The 15,829-nt window shown below is 42.5% G+C and overlaps 1 protein-coding gene across 7 annotated transcripts; it reads right to left on the bottom strand.

Moving 5' to 3' along the window:
- Nucleotides 1–763: 763 nt before the first annotated feature.
- On the bottom strand, nt 764–15,797 carry pisd (phosphatidylserine decarboxylase). 7 transcript variants are annotated; one of them, XM_042228379.1, is made up of 10 exons: nt 14,466–15,797; nt 14,252–14,357; nt 13,787–13,821; nt 13,539–13,675; nt 7,239–7,373; nt 7,047–7,148; nt 2,663–2,786; nt 1,851–2,000; nt 1,612–1,772; nt 764–1,450 (listed from the first exon to the last, which is right to left on the bottom strand). In XM_042228379.1, the coding sequence occupies exons 1-10, from the start codon at nt 14,581–14,583 to the stop codon at nt 1,211–1,213; spliced, it is 1,308 nt and encodes a 435-aa protein (XP_042084313.1). In that variant the 5' UTR covers nt 14,584–15,797; the 3' UTR covers nt 764–1,210. The 7 variants fall into 7 exon arrangements, with proteins under 7 accessions (XP_042084313.1, XP_042084315.1, XP_014195654.1 ...); XM_042228381.1 differs by having other exon boundaries at nt 14,517–15,797; XM_014340168.2 differs by having other exon boundaries at nt 14,545–14,685.
- Between the last annotated feature and the right edge of the window lie 32 nt (nt 15,798–15,829).

Genomic DNA, 15,829 nt, shown 5'->3' with positions numbered 1-15,829 from the left:
TTGGACTGGGGCAAAGCTTCATCTTCCAATTCGACAATGACAAAGTAAAGTAAAAGAAAATAAATGGAATCTGGTATGAAAATTGGTATTTAAAAAAGCTGTATATTTCTAAATTGACCAGCGCACTGTGATTTTTTTTAAACATATCTACCCCCACCCCCAAAAAACAAATAAAAAAGTGAACGTGACAAAATATTGGGCAGTAATTCAGAGTCTAATAATAGACACAAAAGACTTCTAATAATACAAAGTAAATAAAAGTTTGGGCAGCTGAGAAGTTGGTGGGAAGCTCAGGCCCTCGCTGTATTTTATAAATGTGTTAGCCTTTATATGTTAGCCTAAAACTCATCATCTCTCTTTATTTCTGTCTCTTAACATCAACATCACTCTGATATTACAGACACACCTTCCATTAATACCACACTGTTGCTGCTGACTTCTGCCACTGATCAGGAATTAGGACCAACTGTGAACATGTTTTACCTGAGCTTAAGATAAGGTGCGACAAACGTTCCCAACAAACGTTCCCAAAACATTTCTGCTGCTTTCATTTTTTTAACCTTTCAGATGAAAATAAAAATTGAGTAAATAAATTCTGTACATTTTTATTTAATAAAGATAAATTTTTAGTTTGACTTCGCCGCCACAGCTCGGCAGGCTCTCCGCTGACTGAAGGGACACCATCCAATTGCTGCCACACTCTCACACAACTCTGCCACTGCGACCACTGGAAGGTTAGAAAGAGGAATGTGCGTGCAGTCTATTTAAAAAGAAAAAAAAACTTTATTCATAATTAGATCTTTTACAAAAGCAGAGAAAATGGAGGAGGTGTCACATTTAAATCCCACAAAAAAAACAAAAAACAAGATTAATGAGACAAATTAGTAATAATAACCCTTCAACCAATCACTGGCCTCCAATCAGATGTGAGCTAGCTGATGCTAACAAAAACCTGTGAGCAATAAAGTTTGAAACATTCAAACAGAAATGTGTTCAGCTGCTGGTCGAGTCTCTGAGTGAGAGGGACAGAGAGGGAGGGGTTTGGCATTTCCCGCTCACGGGCACAAGGCATTCTGGGAGTCTGCGTGCTTGTTGTGATAAGCATCCATTTCGAGTCCTCCGCAGAGAAAAATACCCAGAATTCCTAAAACTCCTCTCTTAAAATCTGTCTCTGATCCGGCCCTGCCCCCTGAGCCTGTAAGTCATCCAATTAGAGGCTGCCGAGGCCTTCTCCCACTCTGATTCGTTGGCCAGGCTGCAGGTTGAAGCTGAAGTCTTTGGGGGCCTCGAAAAGCAGAACGATGGTGGAGCCCAGGTTAAACTCCCCGACCGACTCTCCCTTCTGTAAGGCCACGCCCCCTTCACCAGCAAACTTCACCGTCTGGTCAGCAATGTAGCTGTGATCATGAAAGGAGCCTTTACTGTAACGAGGTGTGTTGGTCTGAAGCTCCTGAGCAATTAAAACAGGAAGTGTTAAAACCAACCATCAATCGATCAGTCAATCAGTTAATCAATATTTCACTATACAGAGTGAACGAGATAAGAAAGACCAACAAGAACTGATCAAAACAAAACGTTCAGAAAATACACAGGAACACAAAGTAACGTCACCTGGTCAAAGTAAATTCTGATTGAACCGACGTTCGTGGCACCGACCGCCGTTAATGAGAAGAAGCCTTGCTGCCATTGGCCGGTGAGAACCACACGCTCGTTAAGGCAAAAGAGCTCTTTGATCCAACGAGCAACACCTGGGTTCACCGACATTAACGAGCCTAACGAGGAAGGACACACAGGCGGGTCAGGGTGGGGGCGCAAAGACCACATGGCTGCACAGGTGAACACACTCTCACCTGGAAAGTGACGCCGAAGCTCCACCCTCCAGTCTGTGGGCGAATGGAAGCAGTGGTAGTCACCTGGAGCCAGGTAAATGACAACGTGGAAAAGGTCGCTGTCGGGAGACGAGAGGAGGTCGTCCCTGAAGGAGGAGGACGACGAGGAGTCTGAGGACAAAGAGAAGCCGGGGTTAAACAGGTAAACAACAAACAAACCTCAAAGATGCCCTCAGGGATTCAACAGGTGTGACTGCAAGTGTCAAACTGAAGTCAGGAGACGAGGAGTCACACACGTGCATTCAGGTGAAGTTCACAGAGAGTCGCTGTATCTTAGTTCTATCAAACCTGCTTAATATGAAACTCAGCAGGTTTTCAAACCTGCAACACCTCAGGGGATTTTCACCTGCATGGTGAACAAATGTCATTTCCAAGAGAAATCATAAAAACTTTGAAGTCAGCTCATTGTGGCAGGGTGTTCTTCCTTTTTTTCAGTGATGCCCGGACCTGGAGAGTTGTGTGGACGGGTGGGCCGAAGAAGTTCCCAGTTCCATTATTTTATTTATTATTATTTATTAATGATTCCTTATTTTTTCCACTAGTTTTTGAGCCTTTATAGGGTCCCACATGATCCCGCTTTTCATTTTATTAGACTTTGTGGAGGGGAAAATAAGTACTTTCATTTGCCATGTATTCCTTGCACATTAATATATTTTGATGCAATGTTTTATTGGGTATATTACATGACATAAAATATATCTGACGTTAGCGTTACAAAACTACACTACGTGAGTACATATGGTCACAGTTACATGGAGGCGGTCTGGTCTTACCTTTGCACCGCCTCTTCTGTGGTCCGAGGAAATGTTCCAGACTGTAGGTGACCCCCTTCACCTGCTCCACCTCTGAGTTCTTTACGCGACCAAAGTGGAGGATCCTTCCATCAGCCGGAGAGGTCTGGAAGAGGCCGGAGACCCCAAACAACCAGGTTAACCCGCAAGTTTAATTGCCTAGTTTAGTGTTATCTCACAGGTTAACCCCTGGTCTAGCTCCAAGTTTAACTTAGTCTCCCAGTATTTTTCAGATTAGCTTCAGTTAAACTGGGCGATAGAATTGATTTTATCTTCCATCACAAAATGTATTGATCTTTAATGATTCACAGAGTTTCACTAGTTGCACATGTTGTCATGTTACAGCTCTATTCCAAAATTAATTCAATTAATTTTTCACCTAAAAATTCTATACACAATAGCCCACATTGACAAAGGCAAATGTTTGCTGAAATTATTTTTATTATTAAAAAGTAAAAACCACAAATATAACAAGCAGCAACAGCATTTATTTATTAATTCAATTCACTTTTATTTATACAGCGCCAAATCACAACAAAGGTCATCTAAAGGCGCTCCATATTGTAAGTTAGACGCTACAATAATATAGAGATGGCACAATACTACTTTTTAAGGTCTGATACCAATACCACAAATTTGGATATCTACCGATACCAATACGAATCCGATAGTCTATTTTATAAGAAGTAAAACTTTTTGTTTTTAAATGTCTTCCTGCATTTTGCATAAGTTCATACCAAAATTTAAAAAAAAAACAAAACATAAAAAACACTATTACACTTGTCTGCAAAAAATACACTGCACCCAAGAATATTTCAGTTTAACAATACTGATCTTTTTAAATCAAAGTATTTAAAGTAACATTCAAATAGTAATTTAAAATGCAATTTTATGCAGATTTCAAAAACTCTTTGTTTCTGAAAAAAAAAGTGCAATATCAGCACAAAATTATGTTTATACTCAACAACTTCAGGTTGTAGAATGGACCCTTTAAGCTTAACAATAAATAGACATCCAGAGTGGAAAGCAGTGCAAAAAAATGCAAACACGGCCTCTCACAACACTCATCTTTTATCAAGTAAGTGTAAGCTGTTTCTCTGACATTTAACCTGAGACTGAAATTTGTGCAAATTCTACAAAAAACTTAAAACAAGTATGAAAAAAAAAAGTGTTTTTCAAAGTTTTTTTTTTTCTCTGAAACACGAAACTGTTTAGCCATGTGTCGTCCCAAGGTAGGTATCTCTGACAGAATTAGTTTCCCCTGCATCACGCTGGGCTCTCCAAATCACAAACAGTATCTCACATTCTTGATTTTTAGTTCACAAACACTTCTTATAATGACTCCTGAAACTTTGCACGTTTTAGCTCTTTATACAGTAAAGTTATAGGACGATAAAAATAATTATCAGGCAAAATGTCCTTCATTAGTTAAAATAATCCTGTCTGATACCACGTGAGAATAATAAATATATTATAACCCTCATACTAAACGGTAATCTAACGACACTCATTTTTCACTTTTTCACAAAACTAAAACATCACTACTTCCACGTCTAATTGTCTGTAATGAAGGTGGAGTAAACTAGATCCGCACTCCGTGCCCAGCGAATCCTCGCAACACAGGGTGAACAAATTTTGTCGGGGATACCTACCTTGGCACAACACCTGGTTTGGCAGCACGTAGCGAGGCTCTGAATGCTTTCAGTGTGAACTCCAGACCACCAACAGGTCTCCCATTCTTCTTTGCAGAACCTCTCGAGCTCCATCAGGCTGGATGAGGAACATCAGCGCATAGAAATCTTCAGATTTCTCCAGAGATGTTTAATCGGGTACAAGGCTGGTCTCTGTCTGGGCCTCTTGAGGACATTCACAGCATGGTCCTGCAGAAGCCTATCCTTTGTTATCTCAGCTGTGTGTTGAAGGTCGTTGTCCTGTTGGTGTTAGATGAAGATTTGCCCCCCCCCATCTTGCCCTCTACCCTGACTAGTCTCCCAGTTACTGCTGCAAAAGTACATCTCCACAGCATGATGCTGCCACCACCTTGCTTCTCTATAGGGATGGTACTGGTCAGGTGATGAGCGATGCCTGGTTTCCTCCAGACATGACACTTCACATTCAGGCCAACGAGTTCCATCTTTGTGTCATCAGATAATTTTGGTTCCATGGTCTGAAAGTCCTTCAGGTGCCTTTTGGCAAACTCCATGCAGGCTGTCATGTGCTTTTTACTGAGGAGTGGCTTCAGTCTGCCTGCTCTAGCATACAGGCCTGATTGGTGGAGTGCTGCAGAAATGGTTGTCCTTCTGGAACGTTCTTCTCTTTCCACAGAGCAATGCTCTCGGTCACCTCTGAGGCCCTTCTACCCTGATCGCTCAGATTGGCTCGGCGCCCAGTTCTAGGAAGAGCTCTGTTGGTGTCAAACTTCTTCCAATTACAGATGATGGAGGCCTGTGTGCTCATGGAGACCTTTCCTGTACCCTTCAGTAGATCTGTGTCTCCATGCAATCCTACAGACAGTTCCTTAGACTTCCTGGCTTGGATTGTGCTCTGACATGTACTCACAGTACTCAGCTATGGTACCTTATAGACAGGTGTGTGCCTTTCCAAATTATGTCCACTCTACTGAATTTACCACAGGTGGACTCCAGTCAAGCTGTAGAAACTAGAGATGGCACGATACCACTTTTTTATGTCCGATACCGATTCCGATATCATAAATTTGGATATCTGCCGATACCGATATGAATCCGATATAGTGTGTTTTAATCAACAAAACTGTTTTTTAAATATCTTGCTGCATTTTGTATAAGTTCATACTCAAGTTTAAAACAACAACTACACTAAAGCTATTCTGTTATACCTGTATGCAAAAAAAATATTTCATAGTTCAGCAATACTGATCAATCTAATAAACTTAAACCTACACCATCCTCCCTATTCTGGTATTTTAAAGAGTACTTAGCATAAATATTAAGCAACCTAACTAATAGGGTTCCAACTCCCAGCAACAACAAAAATAAAAAAATAAAAAAATAGGGAACCACCCCTCACGCTCCACCTCATGATGCTTAATCGACGTAATCAACCTTAATTTGATGCAGTGTGAAAAAAAATGCACAGAAATCAATTATTTTTCAAGAAATATTAAATAGATTCAACATCTTTCTTCAACAAAATTGCAGACTGCACAGATGGTACCTTCCCAAAGGAAAAAGTACTATAGCTTACTAGGGTATATTAGACTTAATAGTCACTATATACAGTAATGGACTTCTATTCATTTTACATCAATTAAAACTTTGGGTGTCAGATAATTATTTATTAAAAGCTGACATTTTAAATGAGAATAAGAAAGAAAAGTATGTCTTTGTGCCCCCTTTTCCCTGTTAATGCCCTATCGGCCCCCCTGGCTAAACTTTGCTAGATCCGCCCCTGCACAGTTACCAGCCGTCAGCTACGTAGAAAAAGATCCTCAGTAGAAAGTAATATTAAATAATTCTAACAACAGCTTATCAAGCTTAAACGTGCTGCTGTTGTTCAGCCGCTGGTTTCCTCTTTCTGGTGCAAAGTGGGCCAAAAGCAAACAGAGAGATGGACTCGCACAGAAAAGCCGATCAGCTGATCATTAAGCAGTTTCATGATTGAAGTAGCAGCAAGAAGAGGCAGTCGCTCTTATCGCTTGTTAAGCTTAACGCAGGAATGCTTTACAAAGATTCAGAGATGGACTTACACACTTGCTTTACTTCTCTCGGGGATAACTTTGTCGGAGATGAAATGCCAGGTTGCTAGCGAAGCTCCAAATGCTATCCAGACCACCGACAGGCATGCCACAGCCGCTCTATCACGTGATGCATACTGCTCCGACGTGCTAACGTTCTGAGGTGAGTTACGGCGTGTTGCAAGTTTTGTGAGGTGCTTTCGTGATATTTAATGGATCGGATTACATTTTTTATTTTTCTCCGATATCCGATCCAGTAATTTAGGTCAGTATCGGACCGATACCGATACGTAATATCGGATCGGTCCATCTCTAGTAGAAACATGTGACCAATGATCGGTGGAAACAGGAAGCACCTGAATTCAATTTTGTGTCTCGTGGAAAAGGCTGTGAATACTTATGTATATGTTACATTTTTGTTTTGTTTTATTTTTAATAAATTTGCAGTAATTTTAAGCCAACTGTTTTCACTTCGTCATTCTGGGGTAATATATGTAAAATGAATTTCAGAATAGGGCTCTAACATGACAACATGCGCAACAACTGAAGCTCTCTTGATACTTCCCTGAGGCACAGCAACGTTATCTCTCAGTTTAACCATGTTTATCTCCCAGTTTAGACCCTGTCTAAGCAGGAGGAGGAGCAGGTTACCAGGCAGGAGGAGGCGCAGAGTGGTCGGACTGCAGGTTTAAGGCGTCGCCTGAAAAATTCTCCTAGATTTCTGTAATGATGTAAATCCTCCACCGCTGCCTCCTGGTGGACAAACAGAGGAACAAACAAACTTTATTTAATAGTAATAAAGAAAACAAGATGGCCAAATAAACAAACTGAGCATGTCCTGACCTGCATGTTCACGCCAAAGGTCCAGATATACAGGGAGTAGATGGGTTTCCGAAGCCAGGTGGGGAGCTCCACCCCATTCAGACGACCCCACGCCCGAGAGAGGAGTCGAGTAGGGAAGGAACGGTACAATGCCACCTGTAGGAGGAAACAGCAGCTACACCTTTGAATTTATTTACATGAGTGGATAAAATGACAAATGACGAGTCATTCTATAGACTGGAGTAAAAAGAGAGAAAGTAAAGGAGGAGTTTTGGGGGAGTCGTGGGTAAGAAGAGAATGGATAAATAGGGGTAGGGGACTAAAGTTTAGATGTCCAACAGTTTTTTAGGGTAATTGAATCCAATCGATGGGACAGATCAATAAGTTTGTTATCAGTGATCAATAAGGTGTTCTGTTTGTGTTTCTGCTTCTGATTGTTTCACGCTTTCATTTTCAAAATGCAGACTGGAAATGTTGCGTCACTGCATCAACTGGTCGATTGATCAGATATTGATCAGAGGAGACAGGAAAGGAGGTGAAGCAGGATGTACGAATATGGCTGCTGCCCGCCTTGCACTTCAACCAATCAGAGGCTTCTTACCCGGCAGGCCAGTGGCCGCAGAGTGCTCACAGACAGGATATAGCACAGGAAGGAGATTGGCCGGTGGCGCCATGCGGCAGGGCGACTCACTCCACCCTTGAGCGCGCTCAGACGGCGACGGAGAGCCAAACGAGGGACCTGAAGCCTGATTATAATAACGAGATTTAACGTGAACATGAATATTTTTCAAATACAAGAAAAAAAAATAAACCAGAACAGCTGATGAGTCCAAGTCATGTAAACAGGCGGGTGTAGGCAGGTGAGGAGAAGGCGGGGCTTGTGCGTGGGGAGAGGCGGAGGAGGAGCAGACGCTAAAAGATAAGAACACTAAAAGAATGCTAACAGGGATGGAGACTGATGTCATGATGTCATTAACTCCCCCAAAATAAACTCTCAGCAGCTGGAGTGATGCCATTTATATTTATATTCTTCAGCCAATAAGATTCAAGGTGCTCACCTGGATACATGAGTCTGACAGAGTGTGTGTGTGTGTGTGTGAGAGAAAGCGAGTGAGCGAATGTATGCGTGAGAGAGTTAGTGAATGAGCGAGTGTGTGAGAGAAAGTAAGCAATGAATGTGCGTGAGAGCGTTTAGGAAGGGGGGTTTCTACGGTGACTGCTTGCTTAGCAGGTCAGCTATTTTAGCTTTAGCCTAGCTTAGTGTGTTAGCCTCTTTCCATTTGATCCTGTGCTAACCTGCAAACCCAGTTAGATAACCACTGTTGCTAATCCTGCTGCAACACACACACACACACACACACACACACACACACACACACACACAAATCCTCTTTAACACACACACACACACACACACCTTTCACGCCTGAGATTCTTGAGAGTCCTTTGTTTTCAGAGGGTCAAAAGTATTTGGACATGTCAACAACATTTAAATGTAAGAACGGTTTGACTGCTGAAGAACCCACAGACTGCTGTGTCTCCTCCTTCAGCTGGCTTCTTCTCTCTGCCTTCAGTTTTAATTACTGAAACGCTGGCCTGAGATCAGCTCTTGGACTTTTCTCTCCCATCATTCTGGTTCAGCTTCATCTTGTTTGTCTGTCTAAAGATCATTTTTCAGATGTTTTAAAGTCAGATCTTCCTGAGTGAGGTTAGTAAGCGCCGTGTTTCCCTCCATGACGGAGTCTCTTGATCACAGACCTTCTCCTCACAGAGACTTCTAATGTTGTGAAGCTGTTTTTCTGAACATGCAAATAATTTTGTCATCACCTTCAGTGCCCTCTCTGCTCTCTCAGGTCTGTTGCTGAGCTGATCAGTGATTCATTCTTTTTAACAGCGATCGAGTTTATTGATTGGGACACTGATAAAAAGTTTCTGCTCTGTGACTGCTATATTTTGGTGTTTCAGATCAATGATGGCCTCTCTCACCTGCACTAACGTCTCTTTGGGCCTCATATTTTGAACATGAAAACCATAAAAATTCAGAGATCACCTCTGCTTCGTGAGTACTGGAATAACATCAACCGTTGGATTACTTCTGACCCTGTGAAGACGGTGGCCCGAGTATTACCTGCACTTCCTGATCTGTGGATCTGATTCGTTAAACTTTAAACGGTATCCTCTGTCCCTTCCTGTTGTGCTTCTAAATGAAACTGTACTCACTGTTTGTGTAAATAAAGTTTTTCTCTACTTCCTCTCCCACCTGAATCGTGCTGTCGTTCTCCTCCTCACTCCTCGCCCTCCTCCATCTTTCTCGCTCTCTCCTTTGGGAGTTCGCCTCTGCCGCCTCACCTGCCGCAGCAGGGCACTCTCACCACGCCTCCTGTCGCCACGGCGACCAGAGAAAAACCTCACCATGAACGAGCGTTGGGCGAAGACGCCGTCGCAGGAGAGCGAACCGGCCGACGACACATCAGGATGACGAAGAGTTAAAGAGGTGAGAGAGAAAGAGGAGTGTCCGTGGAGAGCAGACGGAGAAATGAGAGAGAGACGGAGGAACGCATAGAGGAGGAGGAGGAAGAGGAGGGCATAACGCTGAACAGCTCCTCCTCTGTTTATTAATAGCATGAAGGAGGAAGAAACTGTCAATCATTAATCACTGATCATCCATTCACACTGAACCTTAAATAAAAGCTTCATTTTTTATTCTCAGGGTTAAAATCATTTTTATTTTGGAAAACACTCATGCAGATTATAAACACTCAAAAATTAAAAGTTTGTTTTGTTTTATTTCTCCTACCTGTAATTTTTCCATGTTTGAGGAATTAAAACAGAAAAATGGTTAAAATACTTTTGTTGAGGATAAAATTTAAATTAATTAAAGATTACAAATTTAAAAAGGAAAAAAAGGAAAAAAAGAAACAGCCATTGTTAAATTATTGATCAAATTGTGACAGGTTTTATTATTTTAAATGAGTGTTTAGAATGAAATTATTATTTAACTATTAAAACTATTATTTCAATTATTTTTATTTGTTTTTAAATTACAAATCTGCACCAAAACAAATAAAATAACTGAAATAAATTTATATTTCAACACTTTATGAAGAGTTTATAAATAAAGCTCATCTTGTAACCGGAAGGTTACCGGTTCGATCCCCTGCTCTGTCCGTCTTGGTCTTTGTGTCCAAGAAGTTTGACCATATTACTCCTGTTCTTGCTGAGCTGCATTGGCTGCCTATTAAATACCGCATTCAATTTAAAATTTTGCTGTTTACTTATAAAATTATCAATAATACTGCACCAACCTATCTTAAGGAACTTTTAAACCCTTATGTCCCTGCCAGGGCTTTAAGGTCATCCTCGCAGTTATTGTTAGTTCAGCCCAGATCTCGGTTGAAATCTAGAGGCGATCGATCGTTTGCCTTTGCTGCACCTGAGTTATGGAACAGCCTCCCGATTGGCATCCGGGAGTCTGATTCTATTTTTTCTTTTAAAGCACGCCTTAAAACTTATCTTTTTGAACTTGCCTTCTCTACCCGTTAAATGCTGACTTGTTAACTGCGACCTATTGCATTAACTTTTTACTATTCCTTCATTCTTGGTGTTCTCTATCATGCGGCACTGGGTCTGCTATAATCTATGTGCTGCAGTCCATTTTATTAGTGGCTTTTTACTGTGAACATTGTCTGCTGTTCTTATTATATTGATATTAATGTTCTTAACTGTATTATTTTATTGTTTTTTTTGTAAAGCACTTTGGTATGCCCAAGGCTTTTAATGTGCTCTATAAATAAAGGTTGTTGTTGTTGTTGTTGGGCAAGACACTTCACCTACCACCTACCAATGGCGCGATATGGCAGCCTCGCTTCTGTCAGTCTGCCCCAGGGCAGCTGTGGCTACAACTATAGCTGCCTCCACCAGTGTGTGAATGTGAGAGTGAATGAATAGTGGAATTGTAAAGCGCTTTGAGGGTCTAGAAAAGTGCTTTATAGATGCAATCCATTATTATTATTATTATTATTATTATTATTATTATTATTATTATTATTATTATTAAAATGTATTTTGTCAGTATTATTTAATTATTTTTATTCTCTGATAAAAAGTATTAAAATTATTGTGTTTTTCTTTTAAAAGCAGAAGTGAAAAAAGCCTGATCATTAAACCTGCAAATAAAGACTTTTGTGCCAGTCACAGGCCAACCAATCAGAGCAAGACAACCGTGAGGAGAGGGGCGGGGCCTGCCTGAGTGACCGAGCTGTGTGACATAACATCACCTTTCACCCCGATAACCAACCAACCAGCTGACCTGCTGTGATGTCACCATATGTTGAGGTTGAGGTTTTGTTTTTTTAAAAGCTGAATGTGGCAGCTTCCAGGTGAGGCAGGCGTGACAGGTTAGCTCAGGGGTGTCGAACTACAGGCCTCAAGGGTCGTTGTCCTGCATGTTTTAGATATCACCCTGGGTCAACACACCTGAATCAAATGATTAGTTCATTACCAGGGATTTGGAGAACTTCAAGACAGGAGATAATTTAGCCATTTAAATCAGCTGCAATGGATCAAGGACAACTAAAACCTGCAGGACACCGACCTTTGAGGCCTGAAGTTCGACACCTGTGGGTTAGCTGATCTTAACAGGAAGTGAGGTGTCCTGTTCTATCAGCCAATGGTTAGTTAAAGCACAAACTTATAGATCAACTGTCAATAATCAATAGCTTGTCTGCCTTCTGTCATCACAGAGTAACTTTTAAAGAAACTCAGCAGAATCGCATCATCATTACATCATCACCCTGAGCCTTCAAGCACACAGGTGAGGTGTTACTGACACGTGAGATCAAAACTAGTATTTCATTATTTCAACTCGGTAACTACAGTGATGAATAGGAGGCGGAGGGCATAATGTCAGCGGTTCAGAGGGGGAGGAGTCAGTCGAACAGGTGACAGTCCAGTTTAAGCTCAGAGTGGGAGGAGGAGGAAGGGTTTATGGGCTGTTTGTGTCCTCTGATAGATTCCCTGTAATAACTGATAACTGACTGTTGTGTAACGCTGACCGCCATCACACCACGTTTCATCTCACAGCGACCTTTGACCTATCCTCAGCTGCTGACACAGCTGGCCTTCTGACTGACACATTTCAGTGTTTAATCGTTTCTGTCACAGCTCCACAAACCCCCTGCGTCTCTTTCAAAATAAAAGCATGAATTCTTACTGAACCACTCTAAGTCCTCCTGTCGTCAGTGAGAGCCCACGAGCCCATGGCACCAACGCCAGCGGCTGCAAAACACTTCCAGAGGCCTCAGAGCATCAAAACCTTCACAAGCACCGCTGATGATGTGATCCCCACTATGCTGTAATCCTCCGGATATGATTTTAAACAGAGAGACAAGCTAAACACAGTCTCACACACACAGACACTGTAGTTACAACGTAAAGTTTTTTAAGAGCTTTAAAATGACTAGTGGCAATAAAAACTGAGAGAGAGAGTATAAGAATGTGTAAGAATGAGTCCATTTACAGGTTCACTCTGATTCACCGTAGGGGAAATTTGGGGCTCAGTTTTGACCTGAGGACTCTGCCATGCAGACCAGGAGAGCAGGAAATCAAACCATGGACCCACAGCGCCCCCCTCAGGCCCATGAATCTGTACGTTTGTGTTTAAAATCACGTAAATAATCAAAAAACTAATTTTATCTTCTTCAGTTACTGTAAAAATAAAAGGCTTCTTTCTTCTGTAAACATAATCAATGAACCGACGCTCTGACTGTAAATAAAGTTTGGAACAAACCGAAGGCCCGAGGAACTGCTTCCTGTACATTTGGTTTGTTTCCTGTTCAAGACTTTCATTTTTCTGTGAATTTAAATTTTTTTAAAAAAGTGTTTCAATCATCGAGGAGCTCAATCAATATGAGCCCAATGCTTCCTGTCGCCGCTGTCACAGAAATGTTTAAATATCTGTGGAGTTGTTGTTTAAACGTTGCGCGAGTAGGTCGTCCTGAACATGAGTGTTTCTGAGTTTTTTCTTTGAAATGAGGCAAACAGATTTTATTGAGTCGATTTATTTGGGGAGAAACTCAAAAAATTTCAAGCGTTTTGTTTCTGATGACCAGAATCAGCATCTTCCACCTGACAGCCGAACGTCTCGATTTTACTTCGCAGAGACAATTTTTCCCATGCTGCCACCGACCAATCACAGAAATGAGAGCTACAAACACGTCGCAGGTAAACAAAAGGCACTGACTCACTGCATTGTGAGTCTGACTGCACGTGCTCAGTGTTACAAGGCAAGTGAGGAGACATCAGAGAAAGTTTTCACTTTACCTGTGTGGGTGTAGCCACAGGGGGCGGGGCTCCATCCTCCCCCTGGCCCCACTTCTGGTACTGCTTGTAACCAAGGTAACCACCACCAGTCACCAATAGGAAGGGCAGGGGCCGGGGGCCTGGCAGAAGCCCACGTCCTGAAGAGACAGCGAGAGGCGATTGGACTACAGAGATTACATCATCCACAAACAAACAACAGCTGAAGAGCTCTGTCTTCTCCAGTTTTGGGGTGGGGGTGGGGGGCTCACCTGTGCTGAAGCGTCTGCAGCTCTGAGAGAAAACTCTGAAAAACAGGAAGGACGCTCAAACTGATCAATCAGATCACATCAGTTATCAATACATGAGACGTTCAGCGTCAGAGAGCACAGGTATCGCCCCTAGTGGACACCTGCCCTGGGGCAGACTGACAGAAGCGAGGCTGCCATATCGCGCCATTGGTAGGTGGTAGGTGAAGTGTCTTGCCCAACAACAACAACAACAACCTTTATTTATAGAGCACATTAAAAGCCTTGGGCATACCAGGTGTCAAGGTCTCTCTGAGTTTCAGAAAACAAAGATGCTAAATGGTTAATGACTCATTACCGAAAGCGACACTGAAAAGCTTAAAAAGAATGTATGTGTGTGAAGGTTCTCGGACATCCAGGTCATCGTGGTCCAAAAAGCTTCTTCGGCTCTTCCTTTATAAACAGGTGAGATGAAGAACAGATAAATACCTGCCGTTGCTCCATACCCTCCGAAAGGCCGCCGCCATCTTGTGTTTCCGGACGTGACGTATGACGTCGTGCGTAAGAGCACTACTGGAACGAAGCCCCGCTCCCCCTTTGTCCCACGTGAGGAAACACAAGTATTTCGGTTTATTCTTGATTAAAAAGCTTAAACGATCATAGACGATTTATTAATTTTAAGATGTAATTATTGTTCAATTACGTAACATCCTGATAGCCAAACATGCTCCCACTCTGGACCACACTACTTCACCTAACGAGCAAACGGGTCTCCCGATCACCTGGGACAGCTGGGACAGATATGTCAGCGGGCTCTTCATCCACTACAGCTCCGCCTTCAAAACGCCCCCCTCTCCACCTGCTCGTACTCACCGACCGCCCACAGAAGGTCAAACTGAGCCCACAGTTCCACACCTGCTCACTCTAGCAGCACCACAGTGGATTCAGATTGACACTGCTGCGGTTCATCCATAGACAGGAAGTAAGCCAGAAACCTCTGAGGGGCTTTAATGTGAAGACAATCGGCGGATCAGTCACGTTAACCCTCAGCTTGCTGGTGTCTTATCGAAGTGACATGGTGTGAGTCACGTGGTGTGATGGTGTAGTTTATTATTGGTGTGAAATCAGTGAAAATCTTAACTAGCAACCAGCCAACAACATAATCAGTGTAAACAGACTGAGGATTATTGATTATCTGGTTATTATTTGGTGTGAGACCTTGAGAGTTTATGAAAACTTTAAATTTTAATCACTTTTTGTGAAAATCTGAGTAGATACAAAGAAGGAAACAGTGGTATCAAACATACGGCCTGGGTACCAGGATCGGCCAGCAGGATGTGAACTTCGTAGAGCAGGTCAGAAGCCACGAAGACCTTCTCCCTCTCTGGCTGCGGCCCATCACATCAGTCGTCTGTCAAGCCTCAGATTGATGACACAAAGATTAATCTTCAGTCTGTGGGTTTGTGGACAGCTGCGTCCCTAGGGATCCTGCAGGGGCGCTTCAGGATTACGCTGTCTCTGAGCTGCACTCAGAGCTGCCGAGCGACTCCAATCATGACTCTTATGGACAGAAGCCTGGAGTGGAGGAGGATGGAGGTTTGATGATGTTGTGGTCTCTGAGGTAGTTTTGCTGGATTCATCAGGTGGTGTCCTGCAGCTCAGTGAAAGCCGACGTACTCCGCAGGAAAAGGGTGTTGAGACTGTTTTAGATGGAGGCGGTAAAGCAGGTTGTTTTCATGAGTGATGGAGGTGGGACCAGAGCATGGGCATGGTGCCATGTGAGCACACAGGTAGATACGTACCCACACTCACCCCAGACATGCCGGAGAGACCTCTGACAGATTACAGATAATGTGTAAATTTTAGAATTTCCTATTTTGTCATGGTAACAAACATTCTGACCTCCCATCTGTTTCATCAGTTCAGTTTCTGTTTGCCTCTGAGCTGCATGGCAGTACCGATCTGCAGCATAAGGTCATTTCCCATCTCTCTGTTAAAGGAGCCAATCAGATCAGTCCAAAAATTAATGATTGCAGTAACTGATCCTTCACAGCCACGGTTGATTGA

This window comes from Haplochromis burtoni, unplaced genomic scaffold (genome assembly GCF_018398535.1).
Source record: "Haplochromis burtoni strain Fernald_Lab_line unplaced genomic scaffold, NCSU_Asbu1 Contig_320, whole genome shotgun sequence".
NCBI lineage: Eukaryota > Metazoa > Chordata > Actinopteri > Cichliformes > Cichlidae > Haplochromis > Haplochromis burtoni.
The sequence above is the reverse complement of the archived record's forward strand: the minus strand, read 5'-3'. Positions and strand labels throughout refer to the sequence as shown.